The 14519-nt window shown below is 41.7% G+C and overlaps 1 protein-coding gene and 1 pseudogene across 2 annotated transcripts; both read left to right on the forward strand.

Annotated features, from left to right (window-relative positions):
- The first annotated feature begins 4417 nt into the window (after positions 1-4417).
- On the forward strand, positions 4418-6656 carry LOC120425640 (uncharacterized). 2 transcript variants are annotated; one of them, XM_039590224.2, is made up of 3 exons: positions 4418-4908; positions 4999-5390; positions 5459-6656. In XM_039590224.2, exons 2-3 carry the CDS (start codon positions 5244-5246, stop codon positions 5870-5872), a joined length of 561 nt encoding a protein of 186 aa, XP_039446158.1. In that variant the 5' UTR covers positions 4418-4908; positions 4999-5243; the 3' UTR covers positions 5873-6656. The 2 variants fall into 2 exon arrangements, with proteins under 2 accessions (XP_039446158.1, XP_052567623.1); XM_052711663.1 differs by lacking the exon at positions 4418-4908 and having other exon boundaries at positions 4969-5390.
- Positions 6657-12099: 5443 nt separating this feature from the next.
- On the forward strand, positions 12100-14381 carry LOC120425649 (uncharacterized protein C19orf47 homolog; annotated as a pseudogene).
- The last annotated feature ends 138 nt before the right edge of the window (positions 14382-14519 follow it).

Raw genomic sequence — 14519 nt, forward strand, 5'->3', positions numbered from 1 at the left:
AGGTCCAAAAAACATGAAAAATCTTCAAATTGCTCGCATTTCCGTAAAACTTCTTCAATTCCAACTCTCTTAGATGTATTCGAATGGTCTTTTGAAGCCCTTTAAAATGTGCTATAGACATCCAGGATTGGTTAGACTTTTTCTCATAGCTTTTGCAAATTACTGTTAAAAATTGATTTTTTTAAAACCTTAATAACTTTTTGCAACAGCCTCCAACACCCATACTCCCATAGGTCAAAAGTTAGGGAATTTCATGGACTATAAGCCTACGGTATTAACTTTTTGGCCAATCGCAGTTTTTCTCAAAGTTTTACGATTTTTCTAAAACAAACATTTTACAACGGTAATTTTTGCCCTGTAGGCCAAGAAGACGGCACTTCCTCGGACAATTTCACGTAAGTGAGAAGTATTGGAGTTGTAAATTTGATTGTAAAAATTGCCAGTTAAAATGAATTAAAATATTTTTTAACAATTTGTTGGATTAGGGGTAAAACAAGTTTTCGCCTACTTGATACAGCATTTGACGTATTGATCATAGGTAAATTATAAATATTTGACTTAAAATGAATTTATTACGCTTAACAAAAATTTGTTGGTGGGGAGGAGGAGAGGGGGGGGGGGTGAAAGAAAGAGGAGGGAGGGGTTGTGTCCTTAAAGTGGGGTGGGAGCTTATCCATAATTTAATAATATAAACTTGCAATACAATATATATGCAATTCTGTTGCACTTGCAAATGTATGAAAAGACTATTTATTATAAACAATCAACTATTGAAAAACATGAAAAGTCATAAAAATCTACGTATATCATTTCAATACCATACAATTACCTAAATTTGTATCAAAAAACATTTAAAAAGCAAAAAAATAATTTGGCCGCCTGTTTGTATGGAGATGGCCCATAGTGCAGTGGTGTACATTACATTTTTGCCTTATTTGCTAATGATTATTTGGGATGAAATCTTAATTCAATAAATAACCAGGTAGCAGTTATTGAACAGCGCTTCTGAGTGCTTCTAGCATATGCGGCGAATGAAGCTAATGTAGGTAATCTCAAAAACTAAAAACTTTAAAATTCGATATCTCTGGAACGAAACATATTCCTTTCTGTCGATAAGTGATTCTTATGTAAAATCGGACGGGGAATACGATGGTGAGGTCAAATTTAAAAAATAAATAGGGCTGTTTTGAGATACGGCAATTTAAAGTTTTCAATTGCGCAATACAGGTATTTAATCTGAATTTTGATCACGGAAATGAATTCTACGTCCAATTTCCTTCAAAATTGAGTCTAAGACCGACTCTCTAAGATTTGTGGTTCCTGAGTTATTGTCGTTTGAAGATAGGGGTTTCGCTCAAAAATCGCCACAAAGTCGATTTTTTGGGAGGGTACAAAAATGGAGGGGGTGGTCCGATTTGGATGAAATTCGGGATTTTTGCATGTTTTGATAGTCTCCACAGCTCTGCCAAATTTGAGCAGAATCTGAGATGGTAATTTTCAAATTTGCATTTTTTCTTGCACACTTCAGGTGGAATGACCCCTATATAGAATTATCATTTATGGTGATTCTGATACTATTTGGCTGTATTCTAAACCTCCAAATCCGGAAAAAAAACTGTTATGGTGCAAATTTCACAATCACGTGGTAGCTGTTTGACATGTGGCGTCGCGGTGTTCATCAAACATTCATAGCATGCTAAGGAAAATTTGATGCGTTTCTGGGGAAAACCGTTGGTTCCGAAAACCCCGGAAGTATTGCCGTTGAGCAGGATGGGGGTTGAACGAACCGACCTGGTCTCTTATGGAAAGTTGTTCTCCATACGATTCCGCTCATTTCTGGCCATCCTAGAAGTTTCTACCTGGTTTCCCCAGGCCTGTAGGACCGAATCAACGAAAATTCAAAATTTCCCATAGTAATTTCCATGTAAACTTGAACCCGCTTGAGACAAGCCAGTTTTCAACCAAATGAGCTGAAATTTGGCGTGAGAGCACCTATGGGTATGCCCTACAAGGGGAACCACACCAGAACTTGATCTGAGAACTTTTCAAAATCCGTACCCACCCTAGTATGTACATCGAGAAACCCTATTCGTTCTGGTGGATTCAGACTGGTGTAGCGACCCTCAGTTAATCAGAATATAAATTTAGATTTTTAGTTCGACCAACAGGAAAGAATTTGTCAGAAGTACATTGGTCTTTACAATCAGACGAAGTGCAACATCTTCAGATGCACTCATTAACACATGTTGACACGAGTCAAGTGTCATATTTCTAGGAGCACGTATGTTAAGATATAAATAAACACAGTAGGAGGATGGAAGGAAAAGCACAAAGCGAAAACAGAAGTGTCATGAACTCTGCCAGGATCCCTGCTGAGAATTTTCGAGCAGAAAGATTTCAAGATCAACGCGGTGTAGTCAAAACGCACGTGGCTGAGCTACTCCCGTAGAGATGAATATTGCGCATGCGTCTTGACTAAAAACGCTTCGGAGTATAAAAGCCTAAGTTAGATTTAGAATCAGGGCAGTTGAAATGGGGTAGTTGAAATTAGGAGGGAGTTGAAATTAGGAGAGAGTTGCAGTTGGGAGTTGGAGTTGATTATTTCGGTGTAAGTGCTACGATGCACAGATTCAACCAAAATGCCACGGGGCATATCTTAGAAGCATAATGAAAATGTTAAAATAAGATTAAGAAAAATCTTAGAATATATATTTTGGAGTGAAAATGGTGTCGTTCTGTGCTAAAGGAATAAAAATGAAAGAAATCCCGCTGTTAAATTAGAGACTAAGCTTACACACTGGTGGCAAGCTTGTCAAAAAGTGAACCTCACTTTTGACAGTCCATATAGGGTGAAAGCTCCATAAACTGGTTGCACAAAATAGGGTTTACAGGCCATTTATGAGTAAATCAGAAAATAAGTTTATTTAATATTTAGGTTTGTAATTTGAAATTGTTATTTTTTGTCTAATTAATTTTTTAGTTAAGACCGAGCCGTGCGGTAACGCTTCCGCCTCGTAAATGGGAGTCAAGAACCCGGTGCGGACCAACATAGCTGGTTATCGTTTCCCTTCTGGATTTGATTTCTAGGTATAGGAAAAGTAGTTTATCGTCACAGGCTGGACATTATCTCTTGGAATATTGACATTTAACACTAAAATATGTTAATAAGTTATCATTAAAAAATGTGAACGATTGACTTTGTCCTCAAAAGGCTGGATAATATTTATTTTTTTCTAATTATTTATTTTTTGACAAAACATATTCAAAATTATTCACCAAAAACAAAATTTAAAATAATTTTTCACAAAAAAAAACTTTTTTCAATTGCACATTTGCCGGCTCTTTACCCTATATTTAGCGTCAGAGGGGTAAAGCGACCAAATAGCGCGGTCCACGGTCCAACCAATGTGAGTATCGTGGCCCATACATACAATTTGACAATCTTGCCATCAGGCTGGTTGGATTGGATCAGGACGTTAGCAAGCTGCTGCAGGCGGAACATGTGGCCAAGGTGTGTGCCGGTATGGTTGCCCTCTAGCCGGAAGTCGTTTTCACTGAGATGGGCGTCTACGATCTGGCCCAGCACTTCCTGTTGAATGTCGACACGGCGATTCGCCAGCTGCTTAAAACCAAAAACAACCGGCTGGCTCGTGCTTACACCAACCATCGTCAACCAAACGGAAAAAATCACTGAGAACACTGAAAATATTCAAGTGCCCAAACACATGAATGATTGAATATAGCCACATCATAGATCTAATTGGTTTGTGTTTCAACATCAATCCAAATCACTATCAAAAGCAAATGTTTGGGCGATTAACTTTTTGATATTTTTCGACACGTTATTGTCATTCGGGTGGCTCAAGCTTTTCAAGTGCTTTGCTCATGAATTTGTCCCACAGTCTTGAACTATTCAAAGTGATGAGGAAAACACTTGAAATTGATCTTAAGATCTACACAAAACAACCACTATTCAAAGTCAACGTGATTTTCCACTTGAATTTAATGTGTTTTGCTGATTGATTTTAGCGCAACTTTTATCGATGCGAGGCTAGAACGAGTAGCACAAAAAACTCTCCCGTTTTCAACTGGCCGGCCGGCGCAGTGGTAGCGTTCACGACTAGCAAGCGAGAACCTGTATATCGCTTGTACGTACTATTATTTTTCAACACCATTTAAAATTCAAGTGTTTGGCTATTGCAATTATTTCATGGCCAATTACCGCAATTTCGAGTGTTTGGCGATTGATATTTGAGTGCTCTGTACTGCAGGGTCAGATCATGTGCGAAACACTTCGATGCGCTGTGTGAGTTTTGCTCAGTGTACCGGTCTATTCGAGATCAAAAAGATGGCCGACGAATACTAACCTAACCCCAAAATATGCACCATTTCCTCCATGGTGTCTCCAAGGACATTCTCAACGAAACCGAACGTAATCTGCCGGACGCTCTGCACGTTAAACGAAAACTTATGCTCATTCCGCGTCTCCACCTGGGCGGTGACGCCGTTGCTATTGACATCTCACGGGCCCTCACCAACTAGCAGTTCCATGGTCCGTACTGTGCCGTCGCCCAAGCCCCCGCAACCTCGTCGTTTAGGAAAGATTCGTTTCGGCTGCAACGAGTTCGTGCGCTTGGAATCACGCTTCCGGACGTTGAAGTGGCCTGATCCTGATCAGCGTGATAATTTCGTTGCGAAGCTTCGTAGTAGAACCAGGTTCAGCTAGTCCAATAAGGAAAATGAGCTGGAGCAGAATAGCACCAGTTCTCGGTTGCCGCTCGATTTTGGCCGTAAGGACCCGCCAGGATTTTGGGCGGAAATCGGCGAGCCAAAATAAGGACGGTCGATGTGGTCAAGATTGAAGAGAAGGTAGATGACGTTTTGGAACGCCTTTTCCGGCAAGAATTGGTAAATTCAAAGATCTTTTATAATATGATCAAAATTTTTTAATCTTTCTTTTTATTTTTTTTATTTCTCTGGCACTCCGGGCTCCGGTAGTTTCTTACGATGGAAATCAACCGGTAAACCTGCAGCGATGGATCAACTAGGCCAACGACACCGTCTACGATAGTCGAGGACCTGATAAGGACAGGAGCGGTGCGACGGCAGGATAAACCTCGTGGATAGCAACGTAAACCCTTCAGCATTCTCAAGACGGAAAATCAAGAACCATCCAGTACAGTTATGTGCCAAAAAATGCCCCGGAGTCCCGACCAGCCACATCTTTCATTAGGCACACGAAGATGACTCCAACCACAGAAGAATCGGAATCAGAAAAAACCAACCGGACAATTCCGTGCCGCTCAACGAACCTGCCACCGTTTCAGACACTCCTCTATGCACAACTCCCCGGCTCGGAAAAGGAAGAGAACCACAATGGCATGGATAAGGTACTTAGCAGGAAAAAAAATATTGTATAATTCGTCCTCAAAATTGATTTTTTTTTCACTCTTTCCAGAACCAGAACCGAGCCGGACTTCAACTCAGACGCCACGATGCTGGTCTGAAACGTTGCCGCCCGTCCTCACCAGGACCACCTCGCAATAGGCGCAGGAGCGGTCTGCGGAAGGGGAATCAAAGTAATCATCAGTTCAGGGAGGACGAACACGACGGAACGCTCGAGCGGTCACTGGCAGGATTTACCGCGATAAGATGGACGAATACTCTATTTCTGCAACGTCCTCGAGCTGTGGCAGCTAATCGGCCAACCGCCAACGCCAGCGCCACAAATCGGTGGGGGAACTCCACAAGCAGCAGCTTTTGCAGCGCTCCAAGCTCGGCGGGACCCAGTTCTTCGCCAACAAAACCCAACAACAGCAACAACTCGGACCTGGAGGCGGCAACGGCATTAAACCTTGGCCAAGAAGACTAACAAGAAGCAGAATCACGCGGGAACGCCGTCCGCAACCGGCACGCGGCCATGGCACTGCAAGCGCTCTCGGATTGATGCCGCCCGAAACCTGCTCGAAGAACGGCTGCGGCTTAGCAAGTTCCTTCCGAAGCGACGGGTTGGAGACGCGTTTTGGTTTAGAGCAAACAGAACTTTTGCACGATCCTTGAAATCCACTACCCCGCAAGCTCATTCTGGAACTGCCACACCGGACGACCACGTTCCTGCACCGCCATGCAAGTTCCCTCGGAACGACCGGTACACGAACTCTTCCAGGTCCAGATCAACCGGAACCTGTCCCGCTGTACCCAAAGCCCTTCCTCGAAGACCGTCCTACCGAGGAACTCGTGCTGAAACAAACCAACTAAACTAATTCGCGATCAAAAGCTCAAAAATTCCGACAGATGGCGCAAAGCATCGAAGAATGACGATCCAAATTTTCGCTGTTCGGTTACATAGGAATGCAAACTTAAAGTTGAATTTACAGCTCATAGAACAACTTTTGAGAAAAAAATCAAGTACACTCAAACCCCGATGGTTTGACACCAACTGTTGTCAAACGAGCGGGGTCACTTTTTAGTTTGACACCCCTTTTACACGGAGTTCACACACACTACTGAACGTTTGTTTTGATAGTGTGCGTGAGCGCCGTGTAAAAAGTGACAGTTCGTCACTTTTTAGTTTGACTTTGACCAACCAACGGGGTACAAACTAAAAAAGTGTCAAACGAAAAAGTGACCAACCACCGGGGGTTGAGTGTAGTACGATTGAAAAAAAAATTGAAAAAAAATAATTTTGAAAAAATAATATTGTTTAAAATGATAGAGCATCAAAAGTTAACAAAGTATCAGCTCGAATTTTTGCTCAAAAGTTGTTTTCAACGCTGGAATTTAACAAAACAGAATTCGCATACATAACCTCAAAGGGCAGAAATTTCAATCGACATTCTTCGCTCTGTTCTGCTACTCAACACTAGGTGTCGCATGTCGTTTGGCTCTTGAACGGCAATTGCATGTAACATGAAAAAATAAACAAATTTAAACTTGAAAATTGCCGTTCAAGAGCCAAACGACAGCGACACCTAGTGTTGAGTAGCAGAACAGAGCGAAGAATGTCGATTGAAATTTCCGCCCTTTGAGGTTATGTATGCGAATTCTGTTTTGTTAAATTCCAGCGTTGAGAACAACTTTTGAGCAAAAATTCGAGCTGATACTTTGTTAACTTTTGATGCTCTATCATTTTAAACAACATTATTTTCTCAAAATTATTTTTTTTCAAATTTTTTTTTATTGCGTTAATTTATAGAGGGCAAAGAGTTAACAATCGTACTACTTGAATTTTTTCTCAAAAGTTGTTCTATGAGCTGTAAATTCAATTTTAAGTTTGCATTCCTATGTAACCGAACAGCGAAAATTTGAATCGTCATTCTTCGATGCTTTGCGCCACCTGTCGGAATTTTTGAGCTTTTGATCGCGAATATCTGTTTTAAGCAAAACAAATCCAATCATCCAATGACAGATGACAGAAAAAGAAGAAGAAGAGAACAAAAAAGAGGTTGATTGCCGTTCAAGAGTCAAACGACATGCGACACCTAGTGTTGAGTAGCAGAACAGAGCGAAGAATGTCGATTGAAATTTCCGCCCTTTGAGGTTATGTATGCGAATTCTGTTTTGTTAAATTCCAGCGTTAAAAACAACTTTTGAGCAAAAATTCGAGCTGATACTTTGTTAACTTTTGATGCTCTATCATTTTAAACAATATTATTTTTTCAAAATTATTTTTTTTCCAATTTTTTTATTGCGTTAATTTATAGAGGGCAAAGAGTTAACAATCGTTCTACTTGAATTTTTTCTCAAAAGTTGTTCTATGAGCTGTAAATTCAATTTTAAGTTTGCATTCCTATGTAACCGAACAGCGAAAATTTGAATCGTCATTCTTCGATGCTTTGCGCCATCTGTCGGAATTTTTGAGCTTTTGATCGCGAATGCGCGTCGGATTTTTCACCATTACGTCGTTCTTCGCCCCTGCACGTAGGCCTCTTCACTCAAAAAAATCCACACGTAGATGCTACGTGAAAAATCACGTAACCCCAATTTTCCCCTCCATAGGCCCGTTTTACGTGACACACGTAAAAATAATGTGAAAGTGTACTGGCAAAAAAATGATTTCACGTTGATGTTACGTGAAAAACCTTATAGTATTTTTCCACCGGGAGTATTCACATAGCTTCTATATGTGTTGTCACGTAACATCGACATGAACATATCTTTGGGTTGTTGGTTGATCAAATTTACGTGATCCAGTTAGTATGAAAAAAGTTCTCGTCCAAGAAGGAGCGCGGTGGCGAATCTGACGAATCACTCAGATTAGCTCCAACGAAATCTTCAACAACCAACGGTAAGTGAAATTTGTTCTGACAGATTTTATTGCAATACTTTAAAAATATATTTCTTTACTTAACAGGTAACAGGATTTTGATTCCGCGATAACCGATCGAAAAAAAAGCCTCAACAAGTTGGGAACGTTAACCTACTGCTCCATCTAAAACGTTCCCCGGCCCACAAAGAAAAGCTCAATCCAGTTCCGCGGTCTTTCCGGCGACAAACCGGTGATCTGGTGACCAAAATGGTCCAGCAAGAGATAGAACCTGCATGTAGACGTTTAGAATCAACCTCCGGAAGGCGAGTCTGGCCGTCGCCAACGAGATCGAGATCACCAAGGCAAGGACGATCTCAAGCCCGGATGAGACGATCCCACAGCCGAACCGGAAGCTGCATGCAGCATCTACACCAGATGGTTCAATCTCGCTGGCCGTTCCGTTCCGCGTTGTATCGTTTCGACTCTGCTGGCGTTCAGCAGGTTTCGGCTTATTGCATCCTGATGATGAAGGCTAAAGGCTAGTGAAATAGTGAATTTAAATTATTTTAGGAAATTTACTGTAAAAAATAAACAATGAATAAACAATAAAAAAATATTTATTTTTATCTTTACCCTCGTTTTTACCTTATTACATTAAACAAATAAATAAAAAGCAAAATGTATCACACGAATGTCCATATAACTTCTACTAAAACATTCATTTAGAATTCAGGAGCTTATTCATTTAGCTTTTACGTGTGAAACACGTAGAATCAACGTGAAATGATCCGGCCAAGCGAATTTCGTTTCTACTAGCGTAACCTCGTAGAAGTTACGTGAAAACCTGGGTGCTGAAAAGACAGAATGCGTAACGTGATTTTCGAAAGCTCCCCACTGCTCCCCACTAATACATCTGCACTACAGCTGTAAACATAAACAAAGTAGAAGGCTATGTTCAAGCTCAAGCGTGACATATTTTTTGCTGCTGAAGTGAATTATTATAAAACATTTTGGATCTGTTGATGTTGATGTTTTCGATGAAAAATTAAGTGCTTCGCACTTTTTTCTTCGTAGACTAAACGATGGGCGGCCAAAAGAGGCCTTTTTTGTTTTCCACGTGATGAAAAATTGTGTCAAAAGTGGGTGGAATTTCGTGAATCAGAAGAGCAACCGAATGGATGTTCCGAGATTATGTATCTTTGATGTGTAGTGATAATATCGGAGTATCCAATATTATTTGGAAAGTACTATTGATAGTTATTGATAACTCGTCTCTAACATTTAAAAAAGCGTCATAAACATAGATTTTGTAGACATAGCGATTATAAAATTTTAGCGACGAATTATGCCAAACTCGATTTCAAACCTCTTATTAAGATGTTTTGACTTCGAATACCTCAATAGTCATCGATTTTTTTTTATTCTTGACTAAATAAATTTTAGATCGATCACAATACTTGCCACTTCTTGGTATAATTATGCGAACAGTAAATTGGTTCCGCTTTGACAGTTCTAAATTGAGGCCGCTTTGCGGACAACTATTCTGCACCCAGGTGAAAACTCTAGTGGAAAAATACCACATAGCTTTTCACGTAACTTCAACGTGAATGTTTTTTTGAGTGTTGCGATATTCGAACAACCTTGACAGGTTGACGTTTCGGGTGCAAAATACCTTGATTCGGGTCTGATGCGTGCTCAAAATCAGACCCGCATCGGCCCCTGTAGGTCTGATCGTCGTTCTTACGATCAGACCCGATCGGCCCCGTATTTCTTACTGGGTAAACATACAATCATTACAAGAACGTCGTAAATTTGCCATGCTCTTTTTCATCAACGACATTATTTCTCAACGCATACAGTCAGCAATAGTATTCATGAACAAAGCCGTACTCTTAGACATTCACCACTTTATAGAATAACTGCATACACGACAAATTATTTAAAAAAAATCGCCATTAAATCAAATGATGCGCTTTTATAATGAAAATTCACAGTACATACATTTCGACATGTCTAAACCGGAACTACGAAAAAATCTGTACAATAGAAATAATATCTAGTATGTAAGAAAATTGTAAGTAGTCTACATAAGCTTGAAGAATAAACAATTAACATAGCAAGTGTGCATGAGAGCGGGCTTAGATAACTCTATTACCATCATTTTTTTTTCTGTGAAGTCCACGAAGAAGTACCCGTTTCTAAATGCAGGGCGGCACTGGCATCGTTTGCAGCCAAGGAAAGTACCGTAATCCGGGGTCAATCGGGACTACAGTCTGAATAGGGACAGCAGTTTTTAGAGCACTTAAAGCTTTTGAATTTGGAAATGATTGTACACATTTTGTTGGCCTGAGTCTGTTCTAACCGAAACCAACCAGAAAAATCAAAATATTGTGCTCCAACATGGTTAAAACTGCTGTCCCAATTCGCCCCATGTGTCCCGATTGACCCCAGTTTACGGTACCCTTTTAAAGGGTAAAGCCAGCGAGGTGGATTCAAAGGATAGGTATGACCCTTTTAAAACCTAGAGTACCGTTTAAAAGGATACCCGCATAGTCAACAACCATACATTCACTATTTGTCGAATGATTTTTCCTAAATGATAGGGTGCAACCGTACATTTTCCATTCCCCAAACAATCCTACAATTTATTAAATAGGTCATTAACCTCATGATTCGAATTCCCAGACGCTTCGAAATCCGGACTCCTCATCTTGTTTTATCAATTTGGATATAAGTTCGCATAATTATTGTGAAAACCTCGGTCAAAACTGTGTTATTTGATGAATTCTAAAATCAACTATCATTTTAAATATGATTTCCTTAAATTCTGGCAAAATTTTATACAAAATATCGATTGTTTTGATGTTAACAGCTTATTTGAGACCTAAAGAATGCCGTTCACTTAAATTTCAGTCCAAATTTGTGCGATTCATAAGCAAAATCGAGTGTCCAGAATTCGAATCAAAAGTGTCCGGATTTCGAATCAGCTTTTATCCCAATCAAACCATTTTCCGCATGACGGGTTCATTCCGCTTCGAAAATTGCTTCGAAATTTTCTAAACGGAATCTCCGGTTGGACTCCGTTTCGATAGAGAATTTGCAGCAAAGCTAAAAGACATGTGTCGCCACCTATGAACAAATAGCGTAAACCTATGATTTTTAGAAAAAATGTGTTTTTTCCTTCCTAATCATCATTTTTATAAAAATTATGCCGGATTCGGATGAGAAAAATTATTTCCAACAATTTGGTGTACAACTTTCCAATATTTGTTTGATTTTTCTATGAGAAAACTGTAAATTTAGAAAAAGATAGTAATTTGGACTATTTGGCAAGAAAGTCTGTCAAAAATCAATAAAAATGTTTGAATATACGTTTACACATCTGTTATAAACTATATAACTGTTTATTTCCTTGATATATACAGGGAAATTTTTTCGTGTTCCAAAACATGTTTTTTAAAGAAAAAAGTCACAAATTTTTGCGCACAAAGTTGATGTTCATTATTTTAAAGCAAAAATTTTTTCTCGTCTTTTGCAACCAGTTTAATTAAAATTGATGCAGGGAATCATGAGAAATAAGCGATTTTGTTCTTCAATCTAGCAGAAAGGAATACGATTTTTGGCAAGTAACCTCATTTTGGCGCCACCTACATTTGAAACACAGTCGCGCTGCAAAACCTCAATTCCGTTTAACCACTTTTGCACATTGGCGACACCTGCTGGTGTACAGCGGAACCTCGATGACATCTCGCCAGATTTCGCCGTAGCGGTTTATCTTTCAGTGTGTGAGTGAAACGTCAAACATGTTCGATCTTGGATTTTTTCGCGAAAGTCGTTTCACAGTTTGCGCGAGATTTGTGATGTTGCGTGCACGGAGAATCAGCATTACACTTTTTGCAGTTCGATTTTACACCACCGACTAGTTTCAACCCTCGAACTGAAAAAAGTGTAAAGTGCGAACTGCAAAAAGTGTAAAAGTTACATCTTTGCCAGTTCAGGGGTCCGAACTGAAAAAGGTGTAACTTTTGGACTTAGAAAAATTTTGAAGAATCTGCGGAATCGTTTCACTCGCTGTCAAATCGGGACTTAGTGCAATTTGGATTTCGGTGGTCAGAGGAGTTGAAATGGTGAGTTTTGCCGTTTTGCCTCAGTTTGGGAACAGTGGCCGGAAAAGGCACCATTCCGGTTCCCCAGACCGGATAACCAAGAATTACGTAACAGTGAATGTTTTTGTGGCCGGATTCGGTTGAATTCTTGGTTCTTCGGTCTGGAGGAAGTGAAATTCTACCTTCCGGCAGGAGTTGACACAAAGCTGTCGGATGCGGTCAGAAAAAGTAAGATTCCGGTTCCCCCAGACCGGATAACTAAGAATTTCGGACCAATGAATATTTTTGTGGCCTGGTTCGCGTGAATTCATGGTTCTTAGGTCGGAGGGAAGTGGAATTCTTGGTTTTTTGACTGGAGGATTTTCAGACTCAAAACTAACCCCACTTTTTTTTGCTTGTTTCCAGGTGTGGTGCTACTCGGTCAACTAGAAAACTTTTTTGGATCTGTTTTCGAAGCTAAACCGACGCGTAAAGCGCGCCACGGAACACGGTCCGGCTCGAAAAGATGTCCTCGGCCTGTAAGTGTTGCGGGAGTTTTGTTGTGATGCCACTCAAAACGTGGAGCTAAATTATTGACAGCCCTTTTTCGGGGGAACCGTTTTTTTATCTCTTCCTGCGACAGGGATGAAGTTATTCACCATGCCAGCATTCCGTCGCAGGCTGCCGCCGGGTACGCCAGTGTTTGTTGGGAACCGGATCCAGAAGGACATGCTGCCGGAGATGGGCATCACGACGATGGGAGACATTATTGCCATCCAGCGCCACTCGAAGACTGTGTGCGACCAGAGTGCCCGCGACCGGGTGCTGTCCTCGCAGTCGGTAGTCGTCGAGAAGCCAGAACTGCCGGAACACTTAACCAATCTGGTTCCGGTGGCGGCGGTTTCCGCCACGCTGAGCAACCCACCCAAATCGTCGGTGTCCCGTAAGATCCTTTCTCCTCAGGAGCGCTTAAGAATTCGCTTTTAACCCTTGTTGATCTTTTCAGGCCCCAGCTCGGCGAAATCTCTGCCGAGCAAATCGCGGAATGGCTCTTCCAAGAACAAAATCACACTTCCGGCTGGCGGCGGATCTTCCACGAACATTGTGCCCACCATCAACGAGGGTTCGGACAAGAAGGCATCGCTGGTCGGTTGCTTAGGCAAACGGAGTGCCGTCTTCAAACGGTTCGAGTGCAACTCCAATGAAGACGAAGAGGAGGATGGAGAAATGGACGTCGACATTGACGCACCGGAAACGGACGGAAATCGCCGAAGAAGATGGCCTCGAAGGTCATGCTCAAGAGTATCGAGGCGCTTGGGAAGAGAAGTGCCAGTTCTGGCGGCGGCGGAGGTTCAATCTTTTCGCGGCTGGGCGAGAAGAGCAACCAGAGAGAGCAGAGTGCCGGAGCGCCCGCCGGGATACTTAAGAAGACGCCGGTAAGTGTTGTGGATTTGGTCAAAGTCAGCCTCACTAACATTTAAACTCTTTCAGCAACAACCCACCCGCAAATTCCCTCCCAAAACCCAGAACGTCACTCTGTTGAAGAAGATCCCTGCCAAGACGGTCACGGCAGGTGATGACCAGTCGCTCTCCTCGTGACGGCGCAGTTTTGACCGCATGAACTCGGACGGCGAGCCGGCCAAATCCGTATCCTTTTCGAAGAGGGACGAAGTGCTCGAAATCGAATCCCATCCCATGTGCTTCCAGGATCGGGAACTCTCGTTTTGGGCACGCCTAGGCGGCGGTGGCGCTAACTTCCCAGCCGGGAAACGTCGATCGCCCTTCTCAAACCAACAGCTAACGGAGGCGTTGATCTCCGGGTTGTTCCCGATCTGAGGAAAAGACGGTCCGGCTACAGTGCGCCCACTTCGCGAGCAAAGTCCCAACCTGAGCCCTTATAGCTCGTTGACAAGACCCTCGGCCGATGTTCCTGAAGACTTCCGGTCACCGATCTACGTTGGGAGGTCGATCAAAAGGTACAAAGTACAAACATCGCTTTCTCCCCATTTCATCGCTTTCTTTTTATGCTTACTTTATTGTTTGTTTCTTTCTTTGCAGGGCGACGGTGCCGGCTTGAACGGGAACCGGAAGCAAGAAGCACGAGGTATCATCGGAACTCCTCTGGCTGTCCGTGACCGGAAGCACGAAAATATTCAAACCGAAAAGTACATCGAGAAGGTAAAAAA

The sequence above is a fragment of the Culex pipiens genome, chromosome 1 (genome assembly GCF_016801865.2).
Source record: "Culex pipiens pallens isolate TS chromosome 1, TS_CPP_V2, whole genome shotgun sequence".
NCBI classification, from domain to species: Eukaryota; Metazoa; Arthropoda; class Insecta; order Diptera; family Culicidae; genus Culex; species Culex pipiens.

Excerpts from the sequence above, each read along its gene's own strand:
- LOC120425640 (XM_039590224.2), top strand. The coding sequence starts at position 5,244 with ATGACTCCAACCACAGAAGAATCGGAATCAGAAAAAACCAACCGGACA. Across the intron at positions 5,391-5,458 it reads ACCACAATGGCATGGATAAG|AACCAGAACCGAGCCGGACT; the intron begins GTACTTAGCAGG and ends CACTCTTTCCAG.